This window comes from Ambystoma mexicanum, chromosome 2q, assembly GCF_040938575.1.
Source record: "Ambystoma mexicanum isolate Mex_15411 chromosome 2q, UKY_AmexF1_1, whole genome shotgun sequence".
Classification (NCBI taxonomy): domain Eukaryota; kingdom Metazoa; phylum Chordata; class Amphibia; order Caudata; family Ambystomatidae; genus Ambystoma; species Ambystoma mexicanum.
In genome coordinates this window covers 465,537,713-465,564,188 of record NC_090924.1, presented here as the reverse complement: position 1 = coordinate 465,564,188, position 26,476 = coordinate 465,537,713, and the positions used below count along the sequence as shown (strand labels likewise).

The following is a 26,476-nucleotide window of genomic DNA, read 5'->3' as shown; positions in this document are numbered from 1 at the left end:
TTGAATGTTTTGCAGCAGCTGGTTTGGCATCTGAATTATAGCGTGCTGTGAGGATCATATACTTTGAGGGTGCTCACCGCCACTTGGCAGGGTTCTTCACTTCCAGTTTTTCCTGATTATTGAAAAACCCTTGACTATAAATGGCGCCAGTGGCTGCTCATATAACAGATGCACCTCTTTCTTCGAAATCACACCGGCACACTTCCCTGCCCTTTCTTCCTGCTCCTTGACACTGTTTTGTTTCTTTTTTCCACCTCGTTTTTACCACATGATTGCTTCATGCTCCCTATTATGAGTCTGTTTTGTTTTCTTCTTCCCTATCCCAAGTCTATATCCTTTTCTCCTCTATCACTAGTCTATCCCCTTATCGCCTTCCCTATCCAAGTCGTATCTCCTTTTCTCCTTCCCTCTCATGGGTCTATCCCCTTATTGTCTTCCCTACACTGAGTCTATCTCCTTTTCTTCACAAACAACGCTGGAGCCAGGAAAGAAGTTTATATATCAGTAATTCACCCCACAGCCGCCTCCTTCCTCAATCTCTGAAACATTCTTGCTAACTTCTTTTGAAAAACATTTTTTATTGTGCATATGGTTTTACAATTTAAAACCTTACACACACATACCATCTTGGCAAATATAGTTACCACAATCCACGCTTACAAATCAAAACAATTCCTCACAAGCTGTCAAAACGATTAGCTGGAAAATCCTTGGATTACATTATCACACCAGCAAGATAAAACCTAAGACATCTTTGTAAAAGTCAGTGAAACACATATTCACAAACAAGTGAAACACATATTTAAAACAAGTTTAAGCGAATTATACAAGATTTACATCCATTAGGTATTGATAAAGTACATTTTGAGTGCAGCTGAAGTAGAGTTTACATCGAGGCTACGCCATAACAAAATCCTGCCAGTTCAACCTAAAATCCAACGGCTCACAATAGATTAATATATGTTTATGGCTTTCAACATGTTTACCACAATGCCTACAGAGGGAATTCTCAAGTACCTCCCTCCCCCAAAACACTTTAACCTCCCTTGTAGGTAAAACATTTAATTGAAATCTTAGAATTGCTCTACTAATCTTCCAATTGGGAAATATTCTTAGGTAAGGGGCGACTTACCTCAATACTCCATACAAGATCGGGGAACCTCTTACATTTGTCCACAGCTTTAAAATGTTGGCACCAATCCAACCTCCACAACTGCTGCTCAAATGTATGCAAGTTACTCATGGCCACATCAAAATCATAGCCCCTTTGATTCAGTTGTTCCTTGCGAAATTTAAAGCAGTGATGTTCACATACATCATTCTTTGTTTCAACAACCTCATACAATGAGACATCGGGTGGCTCTACATTTTTTTTACAAACCAGGAGCATTTTTCACAGCACTCTCAAGTTTATGAAAACTATGCCTGGCTAATGCTTAATTGCAGCCATTGGGATTGACTATCGTAATCCTAGTACTGCTGTGCAAAACAAACCCTCCACTACCATAAAATCATAAGTATACAACTGATGATAAGTTTCCATTCCATAGCTAATAGAGGGAATTATTTTCGCATCATACAATTTGAAAATGGGAAGTAGCAAAAATGTACCATAACGTGAATTGAACTGTCTAATTTGTGATGTCTCTAATCGGGCCTTTTCTTTCACATAATTAAGGCAGATTTATTGGGTCGTCAATATATTCTCATCCCCAAATTTTTAATCTCTTTTAAAATCTCTAAAGCAATCCCCCAGCTGAGTCCAATATTCTGCCTACCTACTGTAAACGTCAATACATTTGACTTTTGGGTATTTCACACAAGCTCATTTTCTCTTGTATAAGTCTCAAAAGTTGCCAGCAGACGCTGTGCACACCAATTCTTGTACAATCAAGGAGAACAATGTTGTCTGCATATGTCATCCAAAAAAGAACATTTCCATTTATTATTGGAGGCACACAATTGGCTTTTTAACTCTTTCCTCAAATCAGAGAGGTACAGATTAATGGGGCAATATGCATCCCTGCCTGAGTCCCCAATATGTGGGGATTGCTTGAGATAATTTTTCAGTAAAGCTATGTCATACCTTCAGCCCAGTGTCCGAATGGAGGAGTATCAAAACGTTCAGTAACCTAGTCAGGACCCCATGCAGATAACTTCCTCCATAAAATTCCATGGCTTAATGTGTTAAAGGCAAGTGAAAGATCCAGGTTAGCTAAAAAGACTGGAAGGGACTCATATTGCCAGGAGTGTTTTTGAAAATGATCAATAACCATACCCATCAGTGTAGTTCGCACCCCAGATTTGAAGGCAAACTGATTTTTTAAAAGAATGTACTAGATGGTACCCATAATTTAAATTCTTCTTAAACCAAGGACGCAAATATTTTCGAATCAGTGTCAAAGAGCGCTATTCGTCTAAAATTGTGCGGATCAGTTTTATCTCCCTTCTTGAATATGGGCACAATAATAGCTTCCTTCCAGGATAAAAGGGAACCTTTGTTAAGCCAGCAGTGCCTGAAAAAGCATGCACAGACTTCCAGCCTCCATAGGAGGATCCCCCTTGGACAGTCCATCCATTTGGCCCAGGTGCATGATAGCTACTTGCCTTGTTTATTAAAATGTTAATGTCATGCTGGTCAAGTTTGAGCATCCAGTTTCCTACTGATGGGAGAATGACATCCTTAATAAAAATGAATGGCATACAGCTCCATTAAATAGTCTACCCACACTGTCTCTGCAATAGGATTAGTCTGACATTTCTGGGTAATTGAATTGGAGTTCACCAATCTCCAATAATTCATATCCGATGTATATATAAACGTGGCAAGCCTAGCTTCTCCTTCATTCTGGTGTTTAATGAATCTTAAAGCTTCTATCTTATTTTACTATCTTTGCTTGGCCTTCAGAATTAAGTTCATTCACACTATTTGATTCATGGCACAACATTTTAATACTTCTTATCAATATTCTTTTGAGAACCCCGAGTACCAAGTGGCGTTTTTTTTAATATATACGCTTATTTTGTACAAAAGTGGGGAAAGGCGATGGGGAGCAGCACTTTGTAATTTTTGACCATTGATCTAATTCATTTTTAACACTTAGGTTGAATTTGTTTGCAATATCCGGTGACCAAACAAGCCTGTTCTTTCCCCTGTTCGGTACCACGTTCTGATTTCCAAAAAGGATGACTCTATATTCACCATATTAAAACCAGGCGCGGAGCATGTTGATGTGGCAGGATTGTTATGCTGTGCTATGCAATGCGAAGGTGCGCTATATTAGGCTCTCTCTCTCATACTTTTGGGCCTAAAATCCTCCATTTTGCCTTTCCCTCTGCCTCCCTCTGAACTCCGCTCGGCGGACATTTTGAAACCAGGCACAGAGCATGTTGATGTGGCAGGATTGTTATGCAATGCTATGTTATGCTATGTAATGTTGTGTTGTGCTAAGGTGTGCTATATTAGGCTCTCTCTCATACCTTTGGGCCTAAGCGCCTGCATTTTGCCTTTCCCTCTGCGTCCCTCTACACTCCGCTCCACAGACATGCCCAAACCCCTCCACGTGCAATTAAACCAAAACCCCGTAACAAGGAAAATGGATATGTCAGACCTTCTCTTCCGTTTGCTCATTACAAGTATAGCATTAGCACCATATATGGTAGATAGTCTGATTTCTGCAAATACCACTTACCTGTATTATAACACAATGTACCCACACAGCTTTGTCCCAAGATGCTGACAGTTATTGCCAAATGTCTGCAAATGTCATGCCAAGTAACACCCCAATCTAGAAAATGCTATAATATATTAGTGATTGCTAATATAACCTGTGCTCTAAGGGAGGACCCTTCAGAGAGCTTCACTTGCCCTTGCATGCCACTTGTCCTTGTGTGTGTTCCTGCTTCTCCGCTGATAATATCTCTGTATGCTGTTTATTTTCTATCTAATACAAGAAGCCTGGTTTACCCTCAGTCTGGTGGGTCATCTTTTCTCCTTATTTATGCAAGCTGAGGCTTTTGCCGAGGGGACCCTTGGGAAGGGAACAACCTTGGCTACCACAATGTAATGATTACTCGGCGTACCATTCGTCATTTCAAAATAAGAACATGCATGATGCACATTTTCAGATGACACGATAAAGTAAATTCTGGAAGAGATAGATCCTCTACACCACGTGGCTTGAGCTGCCTGGTTACCGTTAATCATACCATTCAGCACATTAACGTTCCAGTTGTTGAAAAATCAGAATCAAGCTTTACCCTGGCCCCCTTCATTCACTTTCGCCTGCTCAGATAAGTATGGACTATCATCATAAATCTGTTTCCACCCCATACAATCACTATTAAAATATCCTGAATTAAGTATATTCTCTGATTCCCCACTATTAAACCACTTGAGTATGAGATTGGTTAAAGATTGCATCATAGTTTCTTGCAAATTCTCAAGATAGTTACAATAAATATTTATCACAAGGTAGAAGGACTCTGTCTTAGATTTAGTGCGTATTTCGCCAGCCAAAGTACCAGTGAGTGAATTATCCCATAACTTAACACTTTGTGCCCAACTAGAACTTAAAGCAATCAGGGGGGCACTTTTAGGCCTCCCCCGAGTAGCACACTGTATCAAAATTTGAAAGCCATTAAGCACCACTGGATTCAGCATGAAGGTTTCTTGCAAGCATATAACTTCATTATTTGCAAGTTTGGAGCAGAGGGGCTGCGAGTTTACAAGATGATGGAATCCCCTAGGGTTCCATGACAGGATGCTGAACTAAATCCCATGACGCCCAAGTTCCCCCTGAGGATTTTAAGCAGATAAAAACCCTGTAGCCAGACCAGTCCTAAAGGGGATTTCTATTTAGGATAACAGTATTTTTCACAAAAACCTCTCTCTCCATAAATTTTCACAATGTGCACGTGATCTTCACAACTTTAAAATGCTCAACCGTAGGTTCATTCTCCCCACCCCAATGATTGTTTAGCTCACTCAGTATATAAGTCAAAACCTTTTAAGCGTAAATCATCCAGGAAACCAAAACTATAGGAATGCACGAGTCTAGAATGAGTATAAAGTGCTACAATGTCAGTATGTGCATTATTGAAAAAGTCTACATGATCAATGTCCGTTGAATTTATAGTACGAAATGCCAGAATGTCACGTGAAATAGTCAACATATTACTCGTATTAAGGCTAACCTGATCCTCCGAAAGGAACATGGATTTGAATATAATACAGGATTTTCGGGGGAAGGCAGAGCTGGCAGAAGGATTTCTGGCACAATGCCCTGTGACATCCATCCAGGTTTGAGAAGTGTTACACCCTGCCTTATCCCCTCTCCCATGACCTTGACTAAATAAATCATTTTGTTGCTGTATTAGGCGAATCCTGATAGTTCCCAACGGCGCTACCCCAGATCTTGTGAGAGAAAGAGGAGCATGGTCTTTTGTAGGTCTCTAATTCGGAAGATCAAATAGAGATTGATCTGTTTGATGTGCCCTTCTTAAGCAAATGACGCTGTCTTCAAAACACACTTCCCCTACAACTTCCAAGTCCGACTCATGTACACTATGTTGATCTTCTGAGGAATTGGAACATGGTTGAGGTACGCCCCTAGAAGCAGCTATCTTAAAAATCGGTTTGACCCTCTGGCCCTGCCAAAGATCTTAACAATTTCAACAATGAGCTATGGATTTGCTTCCCCCTTCATATTTTTATTCTTCTTAGGTGGGTTACTCGTAGCCCCCTTTCCTTGTTTCTTTATACGCCTTCTATGAATTTTCATGGTCGCAGAAGAATCCAATTGAGGCTGAGCTAAGTTCTCCTCATCTCCACAAGGTAATGCATTCAGTCATTTGAATTCCTCTAGAAATTCCATAGAAGGGGGGTATCCATCATAGATGAAGACTCCCCCACCCCCGACTTGAGGAGAAGTCACTTTACAGGGAGACATAAGCAACATAGTATGTGGCACAACACTTTGATTGTTGCATCCTTGTGTCTGTATAGCACACATTCCCAATTTCGTGAAATGTGCCCTCACCACCTCTTTTATCTGATCAAACCCCTGCTTATTAATTCAGCCTTGGATTTGTAATACACACATTTCCAGCTGGTTTTGAATATTAGTTAGTTTCTTTGAATACTCCACACGTCTTCTTTAATCTGGTCAAAAACTCTGACCCGCAAATTTAATACAAAGTTAAGGGCCGGAAGAGCAGGAGCAGTAACTTTGGTAGTTTGGGCTGGTTGTCTTAAATGTTTGGATGCAGAGGAAATAGTTGATAATTCCAGTCATTAAGGTCATCATCGGGGGCAGCCGTATCAAACAACGCTGGTGTGTTGTCCAGTGATCCTAACGAGATACAAACATTTCAGGTAACTGGCTCTGCATTCATGAGAGTCGTATCAGAAACTATTTGATTCACCTGGCCTTGATTAGATGAGACTCTATTAATAATTTGACATTCACTTGGCCAGGGGATTAACAACTATTTCCCTTGGTAGATCCCCGACACTAACACTGTTAGTGATATTATTTTCAAAGCTTGAAGAGGTGAGAGGGAAATCATGTATTGCCAACCCTGATAAATTGCTTCTTTCTTCAGTCTTCTCTCTTCGGGCGCGTGGTATTTCCGAAGGAGACCCTAATGTTCCTAGGGTCACCTGAGTCGGGAAGAGGCCTCCAACGCTATTGTCAGGGTTTAACAGTGCTTGCTGATAGGTGTAAGGCACCCTATTACTCCTTAAGTTATACATAAGTAAGCTTAGTAAGGAGAAGCTTACCAGCCGGCCACCTGTAACCTGAGTCCCTGACAGCGGTTTGCCACGCTTCAAATGTCTTTCACTTGTCAGGTCAGCTTATTTTTCGCATGTCTTTAGCTTATCGGGTCAGCAGAGCGTTCAAAGCCAGTATGGGGTAAATGGAACAAAGACAAACATAGACGAGTAAAAACAAGAGGCAAGCCAGGTTCTGAGGGTGTCACAAAGAACTCTGGGCCCCACCCCTGGTGGACTCAATTATGTGTCTTAACCTTTTATTCTCGATCTATGCAAAAAATGATATAGGGGAACAGCAACAAAATGTAACACAATGCACAAGGGAGTAATGTAGGAATATGGAGGCCTTGACGAGCCAGAGCGTCCGATAATGCTCTTACCGCCAGTCCCCCACCAAGACTCTGAGCGGTACTCACAAACTTTCAGAGCCCAGTGGGAACGGTCACAAACTTCAGGCTTCACGCCTCAACACGGCTACAGCACGGTGCACATTGCCTTGATGAGCCTTTCGGAGCCCTCACGGCCCTCTCAGCGGGCCACAAATCGTAGGCCACCATAGGCTGCAACAATCTAGCTAGTAGCTCTGGCAACACTGCTTTCCAATGCCGAAGCAGCCTCCAGCAAAGCTAGAGGAAAGGACCTACTGGCATCAAGCCACACTGATCCCTGGACAAACCGAACGGAACAGCCGCTTCCGACACCAGAGTAACACCAATATTGATGACTTCACACATTCCAAACCTGGCCTGAAGGCTGCATTGCAATAAACGTATTAACTACAACATTCAGATATAACAATCTCCTTTTCTTCTTCCCTACCTATTATGGGGGCCGTCAAGGCCACTCAAGCCAGCCACATCAGTGCAGTAGTAACAGTGTCTCTGTTGATTGTTGGGGTCACCTGGTTTCACAGTGGTGCAGGGCGGACCCTAGTATGCCGTGCGGACACAGGCCTGCCTGGTGTGTCGGTGCACCCATGGATGCTTGGAGAATCCGGTTGTGGATTGGCCTGTGTGAACCCTGGCCACCATGCTGGCAAGAGGGCCTCATGGCAACAAGGCCTGCAGAAAGGTGGTTACACACTGCAGGCCTGCAGACACAAAATGAGAGGCAGGCGGACACAGGAGTTCCATTCTTGGAGTCTGCCGCCGTTCTAAAGCATGTGCGTGCATGGTGCTTCTTTTTATTAACCTACAGTCATGGCACATGACGCATCTTAAAGGAGCGGGATACCACACTACCCTAAGTCTATTTCCTTTTCTTCTTCCTACTTACCGTGTTTAATTATGGGCTATTTTAAATGTCATTTTCGGTTTTCACCACATTTATTTAAAAAAAATATATATATATATATGTGTGTGTTGTGTGTTTGTGGTAAAGGATAAGGAATTGGGGGGTGGCACGGTGAGGTGGTAGGGATGGGTTACAGAGGGGTGAGGGGGAACCGCCTCCAATTGAAAAAAATAAAATGCAGCGAAAACAGCCACAGTAAAAATGCACACGTTTAAAAAGGCTGGCATGAAAACAGGGGAAACCCTTCGACCCTATCCTGAGTCTATCTCCGTTTCTTCTTCCCTATCCTGAGTCTATCTCCCTTTCTTCTTCCCTATCCTGAGTCTATCTCCCTTTCCTCTTCCTTATCCTGAGTCTATCTCCCTTTCTTCTTCCCTATCCTGAGTCTCTCTCCCTTTGTTCTTCCCTATCATGAGTCCCTCTCCCTTTCTTCTTCCCTATCATGAGTCTATCTCCCTTTCCTCTTCCCTATCCTGAGTCTATCTCCCTTTCTTCTTCCCTATCCTGAGTCTCTCTCCCTTTGTTCTTCCCTATCATGAGTCTATCTCCCTTTCTTCTTCCCTATCATGAGTCTATCTCCCTTTCTTCTTCCCTATCATGAGTCCCTCTCCCTTTCTTCTTCCCTATCATGAGTCTATCTCCCTTTCCTCTTCCCTATCATGAGTCCCTCTCCCTTTCTTCTTCCCTATCATGAGTCCCTCTCCCTTTCTTCTTCCCTATCATGAGTCTATCTCCCTTTCCTCTTCCCTATCATGAGTCTATCTCCCTTTCCTCTTCCCTATCCTGAGTCTATCTCCCTTACTTCTTCCCTATCATGAGTCTATGAGCATGCACCAACATGTGTTTACTCCCTCTGTCCCCACAGGCCATCCCCACCCCTCTGGTCCCCCCGTGATGTTCCCTTGTGCCCCCCCATACTCGCACACAGGTGTTGCCTGTTTTGCTCGATTCTTCTACCCTGCTTCCCCTACCCCCTCCACCCTACTTCTGCAGGAGTCTGTCCTGATATATTCTGGTTTCACCATCACCGTCTTGTGGCCAATGCTGGATTGGACTTTAATGGACTTCATTGATTCACGGTGCGTCACCCTTTCTCATGGTGACCCTGAATCATGCTGTTCCCATCTTGTATCCAGGCTTGCAAAATTATGTGTTACTACTGACTTCTGCAATTGTATTTGCTTTCCCCTCTTGCTTCTCCACTCTTTTTGACTGCTTACTCTCTGTTCTCTCCCCTTACTTTCTTCTATGCACTTACTCTATCAGAATTGTCCCTGGACCTAGTATGATAGCAACCTCGTCTGTCTCCTCCCACCTCCCCTTACTTGTTTTTTCCTCCCCCATCCCCACCAGCACTATCTGAAATGTCGTCAGGCCTAGTACGATAGTCGCTTGTTTTGTCCCTCTCCCTCACCTTTTGTTTTTTCCGGCTCTACCAGAAATGTCGTCAGGCCTAGTATGATAGTCGCTTGTTTTGCTCCTCCCCTACTTTTCTGCACCCCTCTCCCTCACCTATTGTTCTTCTCCGGCTCTACCAGAAATGTTGTCATGCCTAGTACGGTAGTCGCCTGTTTGATCCATTTCCTTCCCACTCTCCCCCTCCCTTCCTTATCTATGTCTTAGCTCTTGTACTATCCGAAATGTCATCAGGCCGTGTACGATAGCTAATTTCACATCCTTACTGTTCATGGCCTGTAAGAATGTCATTGTATTTTCATTTGTTCCTTCCCTTGCCTTGAAGTGCTTTGAAACACATTGTGTATAGGCGCTATATAAATAAACTATCATATCTCCCTTTTGTCTTCCCTATCCTTATTCTAGCTCCCTTTCTTCTTCCCTATCTTGAGTCTATCTCCTTGTTCACCACACAGATGAATTGCACATACACATACAAATTTGACCAATGTGATGTCTAACGTCTGCTGAACACAAGCCTTCCGTGTTTTCATATAAAGAAATGTCTGTATTTCATCAAAGTCTTGTTGACAATCAAAACATATCAATGAGTCAGCAGTCTTGCTCCTGTACCACAGACTCTACAAACAAACCAAAAGGTAACACAATCGGCTTTATTTGAAGTTAAATGTAGGCGTGGGTGTGATGTTGTGGCAGTGGATATGACTGAGCCATCAGTCACCCAGGGTGTGTTCTGCTGCAAGCCGCTTGTGAAGGCCTTGTGGTCAACATGATACTGAAAGTAGAACTTCAGCTCATCCGTGTTGCAGTAACCCTTACGCATATGCCCTCGTATGACGGTCAGAGAATCCTGCGTAGAGTTGAAAAGAAGGGCTGTACTGGAGAAGATCGTCAGACTCCATGTCCAGCCTCCGGCAGCCTCGGATTGTAAAGTCCCTCCCCTCCCATCCTCCCCCCATGGTGCTCAGTGTGTTCCCTGTTGCTTCTCAGACCTCTACACACCACTCTGTGAAATAACAGTTCAAGTTCCACAGAAGGAATATCGTCTTTCACTGATGGGAGAGGGATGAGATGTGTGGGGGACATACAGACTGTGTTGTTTGGTCATTTACCCACCCATTGGCCGCCTATGGCTATGCTAGTCCAGACACTTGTACAGCCCCTTCCAACCTAGATCACATATCCCTGGGAGCTATTTGAGTCTTGCTCTGTGCTTTCTGGCCTGCCTCCTGAAAGGCAATGGCTTAATTGCAGCCATAAACCAGCCAAACAACCTCTTGCCATGTTAGACAAGTGTTCCTTCAGCCACTTGGCTGTTTAAGCAGTATGTACGCCCTTGGATCTGTTCCTTGCACTGAGTTCCTGTTCACAACAAACATTGAAAAAAGCTAACAGTTTGGGCTCTTGCATTTGTACTAAATAGGCATTTGCCAGGCACTGCAATAGGTTGTACCATTTGGCAGTACATGGAACACGTGTATCCCATGACAATACAAAAGCCAAAACTGTTGGCTTTACCAATGCGTGCTGGTTGCGTTTTTTTGTGTCTTTCTTTTAGTTATGAGTCGCCTCACCAGCAGAGGCGGATCTAACAGGCGTCAGCCAAACAAATGGCGAGCGGGCCCCTGTGCTGTGTGGAAGGGGCGGGGCCCTTTCTGCTTAGGGGGCCTGCTTTGCAGTGGCGAGTTCTCAGCTCGCTTTCCCCCTGACTGCTGCCAGAGAGCACACGTGCCATCGTCTTGTGGCTCATTGTGGATCTTAACACCGTTTGTCAGCCCTGAGGGAACATGGCAGGCTTTTATGTGACAGCATTAACAAAGCCAAACAAGGTTGGTGCGAAATGAAGAGGGGTTTGGTCACTGAAAAAAAAACAACGCTGTTTTTGTGGCGTGTTTTGCATGTTAGTTGCCACAGGCTTTGTTATACAAATATCAGTTTCTCCTTCAATATGCATGCTGCAATACAATCCACATAAGCACGTTGTTGTGTGTTACATTTTTTTTTTTTTTACTTTTCCTTTATTTCAGAAGTTTACAGAGCACAGCCCTGCCCTAGAAGGCACCATATGGTCTGATTTTAAAAAAGCACTTTTCAATGGAAAAATCCCATTGGAAACATTTTGTAAATCGGGCACACAGGGGTGTGGTATGGTTGGGGAGAGTCACAGCATTCTATCATCTTTTGGGGAAAAAAAACAAATAAACTAATAGATATAGCATCTGGTCCTGCAGCGATCACCAGCAGCTCATCACACTGTTGTCACAAACCTCAATTATCTTCTTGTTTGTTTTTTAACACAGTCCATTTTGATCTGTTTTGCATCTAAAGGACACGCAGATGCAAAATATTGTAAAGGGCTCTGTATTTCCATACTAGTACACCCTTATACAGATCCGAGGTTTTCTCTCTCCAACCCGTGCAGCAAAAGCTTAACACTATGCAATTCTGCTGTTTTGTAATGCATGGCTGCAGCAACGCCCGCACAAACAGAATGACATCCCTTTTCTGCGACAAGGACGCGTATGTTCTCTAGGCGTACAATAAATAGCATTGATAGCAAAGCCTGCTGAGGAGGCCCAGCTGTTTCCAGTTAGTCAGACCCCTAGGTAACTGTAATGAAGACAACTTAATAAAAAAATTGCTTTTGTCCATAAAGTTTGCCATTGCGCACTGTGACCACAATTAACTCCGCCCACCCACAGCTCCGCCTCCACAACCCGCCCACCTAGGGCCCTGCGTCAGGTGCTGCCCACGGGGCCCTTTCCCTTAAATCTGCCACTGCTCACCAGGTACCAAATTATTGAATAGCTTCTGCTTTTTTTCTGTTCCATGGCAACCCTTTGACGAATGCGGTTATAATGTAACGTGTGGAATTGTTATTTTCAATTTCCCCTCGATTTCTACCATCAGCATGAGTCGGCTACTTTTTGTGGAGAAATGCCACATCCGCTAAAAGGGGTACTGTGTGGACGCAAGTCAGGGTGGTGTCTGTGTGATCAGGGAGTGGTGCAGATCTGTTCTGGTGCAAGGGAACCCCCACTATCTGCATGCTTAGTGCGGGAGTGCTGGGCGGACTCTGGATGCGCCGATCACAGTACCCAAAGTAATCATGGACACGTTTCCTCTTTACATGTAGAAAATCCGACTTCATACAAATCGGACGTTTATTTCACTGTTAAATGTGCACCTGTGATTTACACATCCGTGTAACGCTTCGGTTTGCGCTTTCGGACTGGATTAATTGGTATCAGGTAATATTTTCGCCAGCAAAAATATCGCCGTACATATGGTCGTCGGGAACGGCCATATGCAATATTTTTGATGGCGAAAATATTAGGTGCGGGAGTTGCGGGGGTTTCCCCCGCACATAAAAAAATGATGCGGGGGTTGCGGAGGTGTACCCCGCAGGGTCCATGTGTTTATTTCGCCGCAAAAATATGGCGATATTTTTGCGGCAAAAATATCACATGGAACCGATTAATTGACCTATTCAGTAGTAAAAGCTGTATTGGTGAGAATATTTAAGGCTTCTCTGGCAATACTAGGGGCTTGATTCGCCAACGTTTTGCATACATCACTGCCTGCAATGTGCACAGGCAAATGCCTCGAAAACCTGTAAACTCGGTGCCCCGGCCTCTCAAAAATGCATCTGCGACACACACGTCATAATTGGATTTTGGACTATCAGGGCCAGGCAGCTGCGGGCTATGCACTTGGATGCGTATCCCGGGTGCGCTTTCATGGCCGCCTGTCACGTGCCTCTTTTCCCTGCACCTGCGATATGGTCTCAGATCACAAGTGCAGAGGAAAGCGCAGTGCTGCCCGGGGTCCAGAGAGATTGCTGACATCATTCCCCTCTGAGCAATAGAAATACTGCTGTAAATGGGGGAAATTACACCATTTCTGCGACTCTAAAATACCGTGTGGTTTTACTGCGCTGTCGGCGTTTTAGAGAATGCTGACTGCCATTACTGAGCCCAAGTGGAGCAGAGGTTGCGGGGGGCTGTGGAGGGGGATCCCCCGCACTCCTTGGTCGCAGTAATGGGAGACGGGAGCTGCGGAGGAACAGGAAAAAAAAAATGAAATTAAAAAAAGGACCCTGCAGCGTCAGCGCCACCCAAGTGGGAGGAACTGACGCCACAGGGATACAAGGGAGTTGGTGGGGCACACAGAAGTGTGCTGCAATAAAAGTAACTGGGTGGAGGTTGGATTATTGGGGGGCAAAAGGGATCTATCTGATCACTGCGCAGCACCGCAATTGGCGTCAACATTTGCGTCTGCGCAGTTACAGGCGGAGCAGTGGTTATATAGATTCTAAATGGGGTTGGGTTTGTGACATGGATGGACCATTAATGTCAAGACTCCACCCGCCTGGTTGCCCCCAACCAACGAAGACATTAGTGAGCAAGAAAATCTGGGTCTTTAGGGTGGCAGTGTGCATATGAACAGCGTGAGGCGCTGGTGCACCTCGCAGCATGTATGTGAAGATTTTTTGAGAATCTGACCTAAGATGTTACTGATATTCTAACAGGGATTTTTATTTTCTTCTATTCAGGCAAACCCCTCTCAAATGAGGAGTCAGTGACTCTGGACAACGGGGGATTCGCGGCTCTCGAGCTGAACAGTCGACATCTCACTGTCAAGAACACATTTTCCAAAAAGAATGGGACCAGGTAGTTACACAGTGCCCCACCTCTACTCCTGTCTTTCCTGTTGTTCTGTTTAACAGTTGTTTAGGTATGGCCTTCTTTATCTGGTTAAATGTGCACAGAATGTACCCAAGGCGGGTACGGCGACTGGGCCTTTCAGTTCTTTCAGTTGAAATGGGTCCTGGAGCACTAGTGGGCCACCGAGCAGCTGCCCGATGTTGGCAGTATTGTAACAAAGAATCATATGCCATTAATTCAGGACATTTAAGGTGCCCCATGCGCGCGCTACAGTCTCCCTTTGCTGGCACCCTCAGGCCATCACCTTCCCCTTGCAGTTAGCACAATGCTGTCAAAGAGCGATTAATAGCTTTTCAGTCTGACATTTAGGGGCCGATTCATGGAAATTGTGCGCCCGGAAAACAGGGATTTGTGCGCCATTCTGCCCGCAAATCCCTGTTTAACAAATGGGGATTTGTGGGCAGAATGGCTCACAAACCCCCGTTTTTCGGCGCACAAATTCCATGAATCAGGCCCTTAGTGCTTCAGCTCCCTCTTGGCTTTCTTTCCCACGATAATCTGCAGTTATTACGTTTTTTATGATATAGCTATTTAGAGTTTTCTGGAGCTACTATTCAATAAAGACTTCCAGGTTCGAAATGTTTATTCTATAATGCCAATCGGCTGGATTTAGCTCCATGCTGTAGACCTGTAGCTCTGACATATATATTAAAGCTCGCTCTTGAGGTATAGGAATTATCTATTGACTCAGACATCCATCCACTGTCTGGAAAGTTATGTCTTGTGGGAGTGACGTAGCACTCCCCCATTGGCCAGTTTCCAGGCCATACGAGCTGGTTTGGCCCAGAAATTGCCCAATTAGGGGGAAGCCACATAATTTCCCCAGTGTCGCTGTGCTGGCCGCAGGGCTCTCGTCGCGGCGCTCCCGAGTGACCATCGTAGATCCCTGCAGCAAGAGCAGCGACATGGCTGTCAGCGAGGTGCTCCTGCAATGAGAGGGAGTGCTGCACCGAGAGCCCCGCTGCTAGCACTGCAGGGCTCTCGGCGCTCCCTCATCACGGAAGCGCTGCGCTGAGTGCCCTGGCACCAGGGCCGCTCCCCACATTACCCGGGCCACATCTGGCAGACGTGGACCGTGCCCTCTCAATCCCCAGCCTCCCTTCCCCACTCCTTACCTTAATCCGACGGGGGCAGAGTCGTCCCCCCCTTAAGTTTTGCTGGGCCACACCTGGCAGATGTGGCCCGGCTTCTTGCCACCCACAAAGGCCACTCTCTTGCCTTGGCAGGTCACGCTGGCCCGGCTGGGATTTAAACCCCTCCCTTTTCTCCCTCATTACACTCTACGTGGTTGCTGAGAACTAGCCAGGTGACAGCAACCTCTCCATGCAGGTTCCCTTTTTTCCTTTTTTTTCTTTTTTACACACCTCCCGCATTCTCCCCATAACCCAAGATATCATCACATTTTAGACCACGCCCTGTGGCAGTGCGGGAGTTATGGGTCATGAAGAACTTGTTAAGCACCCTTTCTGCGCTCGGTCCTTTAGCTTGGTCTAAGGCCCACAGGCTAGGTCTAGAAAGCTTAAATAGAACATAATAATAGTTTGGGTTTTTATCCAGTGCGTCATGCTGGGTTCCCATCACTTCCAAATGTTTTAATGACAGGTCATGTTCTCACTCAATTGGACGGAACTCGAGTGGTCGACCTCAGAAGGACGCGAGGCTAAGTCGGCCCTGCTGTGGGATTTGAACTTGCAAAGTGCAGATGGACCTCATGCCAGAGACCAGAGCTTGACATTTGGCCTGTCCCCCTGCAGGCAAAATATCTTCTGTAGTCTAGGCTCAAACCAAACTTGAGTTAGTGCTAGAAAATGGGTTCGAATTGTTTAAAACAGAAACACTTCTATTTTAATTATTAGAAACGGACTGGAGCCAATAATGTTCCACTACAATGCACATTCTGCAATGCATCAGAAAAAGAATGTAATGCAGCGCGCTATGCTGCACGTCTGCATTTGACCAGATTATTATTTTGTTTTTGTTGATTTAGTTGCAAGCAACTTTTCAAATTTGTATAGAAAATACATACCAATACAATTCATATGTTATACAAATTACATACAGAAATAAAAATGCCTATGTTACTCAACACAATAGATCCAATATACAGTAAAAGCAAAATAAATCCCCTTAAGAAGGAGTACAGACTAAGTATTAATTGCCACGCTAGTGTTGCCTAGACCAGTCTGACCTCAACCAATCTTGGCACATACTCATATTTACATTTCCTTTACACATGGCAATAATATTCGTAAAAATTGGACTAGGGCAATCTGCAGCCTCATGCGCATATTTGTAAACCGCATTTGACAAATTTATTTTGGGCTTGTGGTTTGCACAAGATAAATACATTGCCGCATGAATCTGTAACATACTTTTCAAAGGTCTTGATTTTTACAAATGTGTACTCAACAACATGAAATACCTGTTCTCTGCAATGATAACCTGTAAAATGTGCGCCCAGATCCCCTTGGGTTAGGAGCGCTAAATACATAAATAAATAGCCGCATCTTTCCAATGTCCCGAGTTGTTCAGTGCCATCACATGTTGTGCCTCACTGTCCCTTACTGACTCGACAGATCCCCGCCTCGCCCAAGCCCTGGTGGTTTACACTACTCAGACGAGGACATCTGCAACAAATACAATGGAACAGCACTGACGGAGAACGCGTCGCTGACCGAAAAACCCATTGAACTAACCGAATCCGAGGTAAGCAATCACGTGCAAAGTGCTCTGGGTAGCACTCCTTTGCTCTTTTGGCAGTCTCAGGAGGCATTGTTTTGCAAAGAAGAAGGGTGCATTAAAGTGTTAGTGGGTTGAGGGAGTGGGGGGTGCAGGTATGAAACTGAGGTGTTGAAGAGTGCAGGCTGAAAGTACCTGAGTGCCCTGGTGCTTTTATGTACTTGTGGTGGTGAGACTTGGATATATGTCTACTTGGAGTAAAAACGCAAGTGCTATTAGATGGCAGTACTGAGACACAGTAAATAGCTGTTGTGTGTGTGTGTCAAATTGCAACATATAGTGTGGTCATTTCTTTGCAACCCCGCCGAGCCTATCACTGTGTGGATGGTGCTAGTTGGCATACAGCTGTCTTGGGTTTAGCATAAGGGTGATAGAGAGGTGAGTGGGGATTGGGCTTCCTGAGGAGTCCTGTTATTTGTGTTTAGAGCTAGACTGAACTATTTAAGTCCCAGTCTACGGCTGAGCTGAGAGGAGATGGCATCTGGGTTTACAAGTCCCGATAAGGTGTTCTTACTGTCCTGGGTTCAGTTGAATGAGGGTTAGGGTGTGGTCTCTGTGCCTTATATTCGTTGGGAAGAGTTTGAGGTGACTGTTCTGACTGACACTGGTCTCCAAGGTGTTTTTTGATTCAAATGTTATGGACAGGCATATTGCATGCGCGAGTCCTGGAGTAGCATATACAGGGGCAGAGCAGTGAACGGAGAGACACATCTGGCCTGTTTGTTAATCTAAACTGTGATATTTACAGCAGTGAACTATCAACATTTTCTCACTACCGTTTAACCAACACCTTTGGTCAACCTCAACTGTTACCCAAACTCAACCAGCAAACATATTTTAGAAATATATTTTGTAAAATTATGGAAGTGTGAAAAAACATATTTTTCATTTCATACAGTGTTTTTTAATGTGTACGGGGACCTTTTAAGTTTATGTGAGCTTTCAAAAGCCCTTGCGAGGCAATACAAGAGAAGATATGGAAAATTCTTGTAGAAGAATATACCCGCTGGTTCAATGCAGTAGAACGGTATCGGGGCTGAGGGGGCAATCACTGCACCCCACTAACATGGCCCACCCCTCCAATTACTCTTATTTCTCTTATCTCACCACCCATAAGCATTGAGGTGAACTGAACTGTTTAGCCATCTCTCACATTACTAGGAAAGTCAGATCTGGGTGCTTTGCATTGCTGTTGCATTTAAAACCAGGCCTTTTTCCCCTCTTTCTAGCAAAGTCTGTCTCCCCCCCACCTTGGCTGTTGATCTCTGTTGTCCGTCCCCCGTGTCTTGCGTCCATACTGTTTCCTGCATTCCGCTTAGGGTGTGTTCCTACTTCTGCTTCCTGTGTGCCTCCTACTGTGTGAACCCTCCCCTCTGGGCATCCTGTGTTGATCAGCTCTGAGCTATGCTTCTTTTCCTCTCTCACGCTCCCCTCCTCACACCCTCTATGGTGCTCTCAATTTCTCCCATCTTTTCAAACTGGTACTCTATCTCCTATCTTATCCCTCTCACTAAGTCTGGAAGGAAAACGTTGAAGAAGGATATCCTGGTCACCGACATCCTCTTAGTCATTCCCTCTCTAAACCTATAAACCCCTCATATGGTCTCTGTTCTCTCTCCTTTCTCCTTTTCTCTCATTAATGCTGGCACCTGATGGGAGGTCCTCTTGGCCTCCTTCCACTCATCCATTGCCATCCTTAATGTACATCCTTAATGTATACCCTTCATGGTCCAGGGCTCACAGCCCAGTCTCCTCCTCCTGGATAGGCGTCTCCCACATCTTATCATCTTCCTTCCTTCTCCTGCCACTCCTTCTACCTGCTCTACGGTCCCTTTGCCACCTCCTTCCTCTTTGTATCTGGCTAACCCCCTCTCCCTCCTCTCTGGCCACTATGCCACCTATGGCTACTGCCTCTGCCCACCCTTGTGTCCCTCTGCCACTTCCGCAGGGTGTACCCCATTGCTGTACCCCACCCTGGAAGTCTTTCAAAAGTGGCAACCTGCTCCATGTAGCTAGTCTCAACTCTTGCCTCTGCTGTCAAACACTCCTCTGACATCTGCCACCTCCTCCAAGACCTTCACTTTCATGTCCTTGCTCTCACAGAGACATGGTTCACGGCCAGCTCAGTAACGAGCATTAACACTCTTGTCCATGAGGGCTATAAGTCCTCTCCGAGCCCAGAACCAATCAGCCAGGAGGTGAAGTGGCCCTGATCTTTCCTGAATGGGTGCCTGCCTCTGTCATTCCCACTCAGGCCTATTCCTCCTTTGTATGCCTGGTCTGCAGGCTCTCTATCTCTCCTTGCCTCTCTCTAACCATGGCCACCATCTACAGGCCACCTGGCCAGGTTGCGTGGACCTCACCTCTTCTCTTCTTGTCTCTTCCTCTCAACTTCCCCTCGGAGATCTCAACATCCACCTGGATGACTCTGACCTCTCCTCTGGGCTCTTCCGCAACCTTTGTGACTCTCTCCCTTTCCATTCTACCCTCTGGTCTGACACACGCTGCCGGACACACCTTGGATGGTCTCATCTCCTCAGACATCCCCCCTCTCTAACCCTGCCACTACTCCTCTCTCTTGGACTGACCACTTTGTGCTCTCCTCCCACCAGAAGCTTCCTGTACCCCAGGTAAAGCCCACCCAAACACTGCCACCTGCCTTATCGGTCATTCGGCACATGAAGCGTGTGTCAGAGGCCGCCTTTGCCTCCACTTTCCCTGCTCCTCCTACTCCTTCGGCTGACTCCCACTCTGACACATCCCTCACCAACCTGCATCTTTCTATCTCAAACACTCTGGTTATCCTCGCCCCTGTAATGAGGATCCGTCTGAAGCCTACTTCCAAGTGCAACTTTTGGTATGACTCCAACTTGGTTGCCCTGAAAGGTAAGTGCAGGGTTGCTGAGCGGAAGTGGAGGGTTTCGGCACCTTCTCTGACAAACGGGCCTGCTGCCTGCTCTAAAAACAATACATACTCTCTGCCTTCTCCAAAAAGATTGTCCATATTGAAGCCTGCGTCTCTGCGGCCTCTATCAACACAGCCGAACTCTTACAAATCGGCAAGGAGCTGGCCAATCCTACTGGAGTCTACATCTCTCCTGTTGCTTTCCAGGCCCCCTGCTCGTCCCTGGCCTCTCATTTCACCACTGAAACTCAGGAGATCCTGTCTTCACTTTCCTCTTCCCCTCTCTCCCTCTGCCTCTCTCAGGCCATCTTTCCCCCTCCTCTCCTTCTTTCCTCCCTCTCTCCGATAACACCTCACAATGTTTCTAGACAAGTCCTACCTATGAAAGTGTCTTCCAAACAGGTACTCTGCTGCTTTTCCAGAACTATGAAGGACCACATTGCTTCCCTCGCTCCAACTTTGGCCGATTTCTGTAATCACTTTTTCGCTGCTGGATCTCCCCCTCTCTCCGCTGTGCCTGGGGATCGAGATGAGAAGGACGGCATGGAAGCATGCCACTAAGGTTCTGGTGTGCAAGAGCGGAACCTAGATCTTCCCTTCGAGGGCATGGACCTCCTTCATTCATCCACCGATGACGAGTTGACAAAGAAGACGACCTCCACGCAAACCGCCAAGTCCTTGGCCATCCTGACTAAGCCAGGACAGAAGTCCTTCCCTCAGTCTCAGATCAGGGCCGACTTCAAACCCTGTGCTTTCACCGGCTTCAAGGGGTTTTGGGACCTCAGTACGTGGAGGCCTGACAGGTCGCTCAGCGACAACAGGAGGAAGTAGCAGAGATGTTTTTTTGTGCTCGCCCCTCCTCTGCTCCCGCCTCAGATGCCAAAATGTGATGTTATCGTCAGGGAACACAGCTTCCCAGAAGAGGGCTGGCTCTCTTCCAGGACAGTTGGAAGTGTTATTTCCAGCATCCCTGGATCCTTTCTATAGTCTCCACAGTCTGGTGTTCCTTGGAGTGTGCTGGGACATGGCGGCACAGCGGGTGTTCCCCTCGCCGGAGAGACTTCTCTCTCTCCACAAGGTGGTAGGACACTTTCAGGCCAACTCGACCACATCTGCATGGTGGTTCCAGCATCTTCTGGGACTAATGGCATCTTGTGTGCTCACGGCCCAGCACACCCGCCAAAAGATGTGACGCCTCCTGCTCCACCTAGCAGCCAATTGGGACCAGGAGACGGGTCTCAGTCGAACAGGATTCCAATCCCCCGCTCCTCTTCCCAAACTTTTACTGGCGGCTGATGGACAGCAATGTGGCAGTGGTAGCCCCCTTGACCCGACCAAAGCCCACTCTAGTGGTGACGATGGATTCCTCGCTGACGGACTGGGGTGCCGCCCTGGAGGGCTACTCCATTCATGGCGCATAGTCCAGCGAGGAGACCCTCCTGCATACAAAATCTGCTCAAGCTCATGGTGGTGGGCATGGCACTCAAGGATTTTCTGCTGCTCATCAGGGACACTGTGGTTCTGGTCAGGACCGACAACTCCACTATGATGTTTTACCTGAACTAGCAGGGCGGCACCCGTTCCCCCCCCTTCTGTGCATGAAGGCCGTGGTGATCTGGGAATGGGCCCTTACGGATGGGAGTTAGATTTCAGCAGTCCACCTCCTGGGGACAGCAACGCGGAAGGGGACCAGTTCAGCCGCTTGTGTCACGGCTCCAAAATTCCAAATTCCAGGTGCAGGAGTGGTGCGAACCAACTACCCTCACTACGGTCTGGGCACCTGTAAAATAACGCTTACACAAGCCTCAGAGACCCCAGCAGGGAAAGAGGGTTAGGATCTCGTTGGTTGGCTAGGTCTCGAACAGAGGGTAACCGGATTGAGGGTTAGGAAAGGGGAAGTGGATAGGCAAGGGGACATATGGGGAAAAACAACAATAATATAAACACTATTGCCCCCACAAATACACATTGTGCATTACAATAACTTTTGATACAAAAGAGGCACTTAGCTCTGTGGGTGAGTGCTGGCTTCCTGCCTGAGCACTCTCGGGTCCGGAGCTCGGAGCAGTTCAAATGCTGCAAGAGAGTTTTAGCATTAGTGATCTGTGTTACCTCACATAGGCACAATACAAGCAACAGACACACAACAATATGGCACTCCACCCCTGGGTTTGGTTAGTGCAAGCACATGCATGTTAAATAGTACTGGCAAACAGTAATTGTGCTGCGGTGGATGTAGCACCCAGCTATGTTAGGAGAGTCAGAACGTGCAGCCCAAGTTCGCCGCACGTGGCTTAAAAGGATTAAAATCCATCATGCTGCCAAGTTTTGCTGTACGTGGCTTGAAATCTAAAGCACTATGTCCTGCCAAAGGTTGCCGCACGTGGCTAAAAGTATGCTTGTAAACAAGGCGCTGCGCGCGTTGGTCCTAATGCTGCATGCGGGCCGAAATCGGCGTTGATTAAATACAACGGAACGCGGTTAGGCACTTAGCTTTGCCCTCAGCATGGGACACGATATGGCTGGGCGGTGCCCCCTGCGTGTGCCCCTCATCGGGTTGGGAACCCCAATGCTTTCACGTGGCTTCCGCGTTCTCCCCCGTAGCTGCGCGTCTATTTCCAACATGGATTGGTTCGCTGGAGCTTTGCTGTACTTATCTGCTTGGTGCAAGGGGCCGGAATGCTTGTTCCTTGGGGCGTGGCCCCTCGCGTGATCCCCGTCGGCAGGAGCTCTGGAAGGTGCGTCCGTTCCGGTCGGGTGCTTAAGCACAAGCCCCGTGCCTTTGTCCTGTGCGCGTGCGAGCCCCTCCTAACCTGGGAGTGAAAAAGTAGTTCCCAGCCTGGAGGCTTCTGGGAATTGTGGTCCGTAGGCTTTTCTGCCTGCAAAAAGGACAGAGAAGCCTCCTATAAGGCTGGAGGCTGTTCCTTTGGGTTTGTCTTGTTTTAGGTTCTGCTGTTCTGCGCCCAGGGCCCCTCACTGAGCCCTGACCACCCCTGATAACACCCTGCACCCTGACAGCTTGGGGTTCAACACCTACAAGTGTGAGTTTCACATCAGCTCCTTATTGCCTCTGTTTCGGAGATGGGGTTTCCAGATCTGGACTTGTTCTCGTCTCCTGTGACTTCCAAGTGCCCTCACTTTGCCTCTTTGGCGGACTTGGGTCTGGGGTCTCAGGTGGACGCGTTCCAGCTCTGCTGGCACAGCTGCAGACGCTATGCGTTTCCTCCTCCACCATTGCTACAGCTGACCCTCCGCAAGTTCCTGACTTCAGCGGGCTGCAGCCTAATCCTGTTTGCCCCACACTGGCTGGTGAGGGCGTGGTTTTCGGACCTACTTCAGTTGTGCTCCCATGGGCCTGTCCATCTTCCGATCCCCATTAGGGGCTTCCTGACGCAGCATGGCGGGGCAGTGTAGCACCCAGCCAGGCTGGCCGTTGCGGCCTAGTTCCTGAACAGATGAGACTGCAACATGTTCAATTTTCAGGCGATAACTTGGGCATCATACAGGAGATCAGGAGGCTGTCTACTCTATCCCAGTATAGTGGACCAGATTTTTCTATTGGACCTGTGACAAGGGGCTGGATCTATTCACCTGCACCCTGGATGACGTGCTGGCCTTCTCTGTGCATTTGGCCATCTCTGGCGTTCAGGTAGATACTTGTCGCACCTATTTGGCAGCCATCAGGACCTACAGGAATTCCCCAGAGCATGTTTTCTCAGCAGCCAACCCGGTGGTAAAGGCCCACATCAAGGGGTTGTCCAGACCTTTCCTACCATACACAGGCTTCATCCAGTCTGGGACCTCAATGTGGTTCTGGAGGCCTTGCAGCGCAACCCCTTTGAGCCGATGGCCTTGGTGGACATTCGGCTGATGGCATTGAAGACAGTTCTATTGGTGGCACTCACTTCTGCGCACAGGGTCAGTGAGCTTCAGGTGTTGTCTTTGTGCAAACCCTTCACCATGTTTCATAACAACAAGGCCATCATGCACACTCACCCAAGGTGGTCTCTCCATTCCATTTGAACCAGGAAATCTGCCTGCCAGTGTTCTTCCCAAACCCACAGTCGGAAGCAGAAAGGGCTGTGCATTCCTTGGACCTCAAGGGGGTCCTCAAGTCTGAGGGATTGCTCGTCACTTTAGGGGGTGGTACGTCTCCTGGTAACTAGGCTTTCAAAGCTTCTATCGCCCGTTCAGTGGTGCAGGCCCTTTCAGAGGCATACACGGCCATGTGCAAATCAGTTCCTGGGGGGATTCCTGCCCATGCGGTCAGACCTAAGGCCACGGCTACTTGGGCCACTCTGTCTGCCTTCTGTAAGCACTATTCCTTGGAAACCAGCTCCAGGCGCGATGCAGAATTCCATCAGGTGGTTCCGAAGAAACTTTTTGCTTGGTCCTAAATGTGAGGCAGGTTGTCACAGCTCCACCCTATGGTCTTGTTTGGTGTATTCACCCACAAGGATGGAGGAAAGGGGACGGGGGATGTACATGTAATTAAAGTTACTCACTATAGTAACTGGAGTACTCATAGTCCATAGTCCCCTTTCCTCCATATGACCCACCCACCTTCCCCCACTTATATGTCAAGAGCTAATATATCTAGTGTAGCCAGGTATTTAAATGTCTGATGTGTTAAAAGGGGACTGATGTGAGGCACCGGAGGGCAGGGCCTTGGGGCTGAGGGATGTTGCCACACCCGGGACCACACCCTGCGTGCTATACTAAATTTAAAGGGGAAGCTCAGTTTTTCCACTGCCAAAGGGTCTGGTACCATCCCCATTTTGGGGGACACCCACAAGGATGGAGGAAAGGGGACTATGGACTATGAGTACTCTAGTCACTACAGTGAGTAACTTAAACTATGCACTGAAGAAAACAGAGGGGTCACTAATGATTTTGGATTGTGTATCCTTGACGTGGCTTCAGGGAAGACATGTCAAAGGAGAATCAAAAGTGGCTCCTAGCCACCCCTCTTCCCCTAGAGAAGAAGGTAATCCAGTAATGATGGTCAGTGCTGGTTAATATAAGCCACATTGTATATAGAGGATCTTGAGTGGTAGAGAAAAGAGAGGAAATAAATGGGGCCGGTCCAGCCCTGGTTTTTAACAGCAACCTGAGAATGTAAGTAAAATAACTTGGCAAAGTAATGAACAGTTTACAAGCTTGAACCTATGAACATTTTTCAACGACGACAGGGTGGTCCAAGGGAACCTCTACATGTGTTGAGAGGTGGTTGAAACTAGAGAAGGTTAAACAGGCTGAAGCACAGCCAGGGAGGAAGTTGCCAGGGACAAGCAGGAATAGGAAGGCAGAGGAAGCTGCTGGAGCAAGGAGACGGATCTGCAGGTGCCGCATTGCATGCTGTGCAAAGGTATGCACAGAACTGCGAAGAGGGCCAGGCACGGACATGAGTGTGTGAGGATAATCGAAGGAGTGAACATGGTGGCATCAAAAGAATTGGCAGCATTAAAGTTTAGCCAAAAAAAATATTAAAGTCTCCCTGACGCAAATGAAAGGATATTGTATTTGCCAACTATATTTTAGCTTGGTTGCTGCCCTCATAAAAACTGCCATTGTATGCTAGCAGCATGCTTGACAGAGTACTGTCGTCATTTGCTGGTGATGTTCAGCCATCATAAGCCTTGGTAGCGTCCCCACCTGCTCCTTAGTGCTTCAAGCCTTCGAACGAGGTGATGACTGGAAAGTTTAGAATTAATACGAACCTCTGGCATTGCTCTGGGCAACCCCGAAACCATCGTTCTTCGCCTGCCAACCCATTGCAAAAGGGGAAAGACCACATGCAAATCAGGCTTGGTCCCACCCCAAAAGGGGCAGTCTAGCCAAACTGCTTGGCCACATCCCTTCTGCACGAGACCACAAGCATCCCCAAATATGTTTCAGCCTTGTTGGGCCTCATCAGTGAGGAGTAGCTTGGGGTCTCTAGGCCCAGCAGGCACAGGACCCACGTCTGGGCATACCCGTCCCACTTGGGGTGACTACAGCAAAACAAAGGGAGTAGCTCGGCAGGCGAAGTACGATGGTCTGGAGGGTTGCCCACAGCAATGCCAGAGGTTAAGATTAATTCTAAACCTTCCAGCCATCAACTCTTTTGTTTTGCCTTAGAGTAGGGAGGACCATGCGTGTCCCATGTTTGTCAGAAATGTGGACCCTTACCTCCTCTTGCCCAACTCTTTCCAAAAACTTGAAGCATGAAGCAAAGATCAGTAGTGGGCCTAGGAACACGTACACTCCAAACTGCTCGGTAAAATATTCAATAGGTGAACACCACACCATCAGGCAATAGGTACACAATATGGCATTTGAATAGTGTGTCCATTCAACGTTTGTTTAAAATAATTTGATAATGAAGCTGGATTCCAATTGATGGAGAACTTTATTACTGACTCAGTATGTAACTGTCTAATTTGCATGTTCTACCCCAGAACAGAAGGAGGATGACTACTACTCCCAGAATGCAACTTTTCTGTCTCAACTCACACAGGAGACTTCCCTGGGAGGATTCCTCCAATCAATCCGTAACATACATTTTTCTCTCTCACATATCTGTCTTCAGTTGAAGATGCTGTTAGCTTAATCATCCAACATAAGCTGTGAGGTAAT

The 26,476-nt window shown here is 46.8% G+C and overlaps 1 protein-coding gene across 1 annotated transcript in view; it reads left to right on the top strand.

Annotated features, from left to right (window-relative positions):
• The window catches only part of SDK1 (sidekick cell adhesion molecule 1), a 2,988,580-nt gene that overhangs the window by 2,925,373 nt on the left and 36,731 nt on the right, over positions 1 to 26,476 (top strand). Inside the window, exons 43-44 of the mRNA XM_069647588.1 lie at positions 14,043 to 14,160; positions 16,791 to 16,920. Coding sequence (XP_069503689.1) covers positions 14,043 to 14,160; positions 16,791 to 16,920 — 248 coding nt within the window. The remainder of the gene's footprint in view (positions 1 to 14,042; positions 14,161 to 16,790; positions 16,921 to 26,476) is intronic.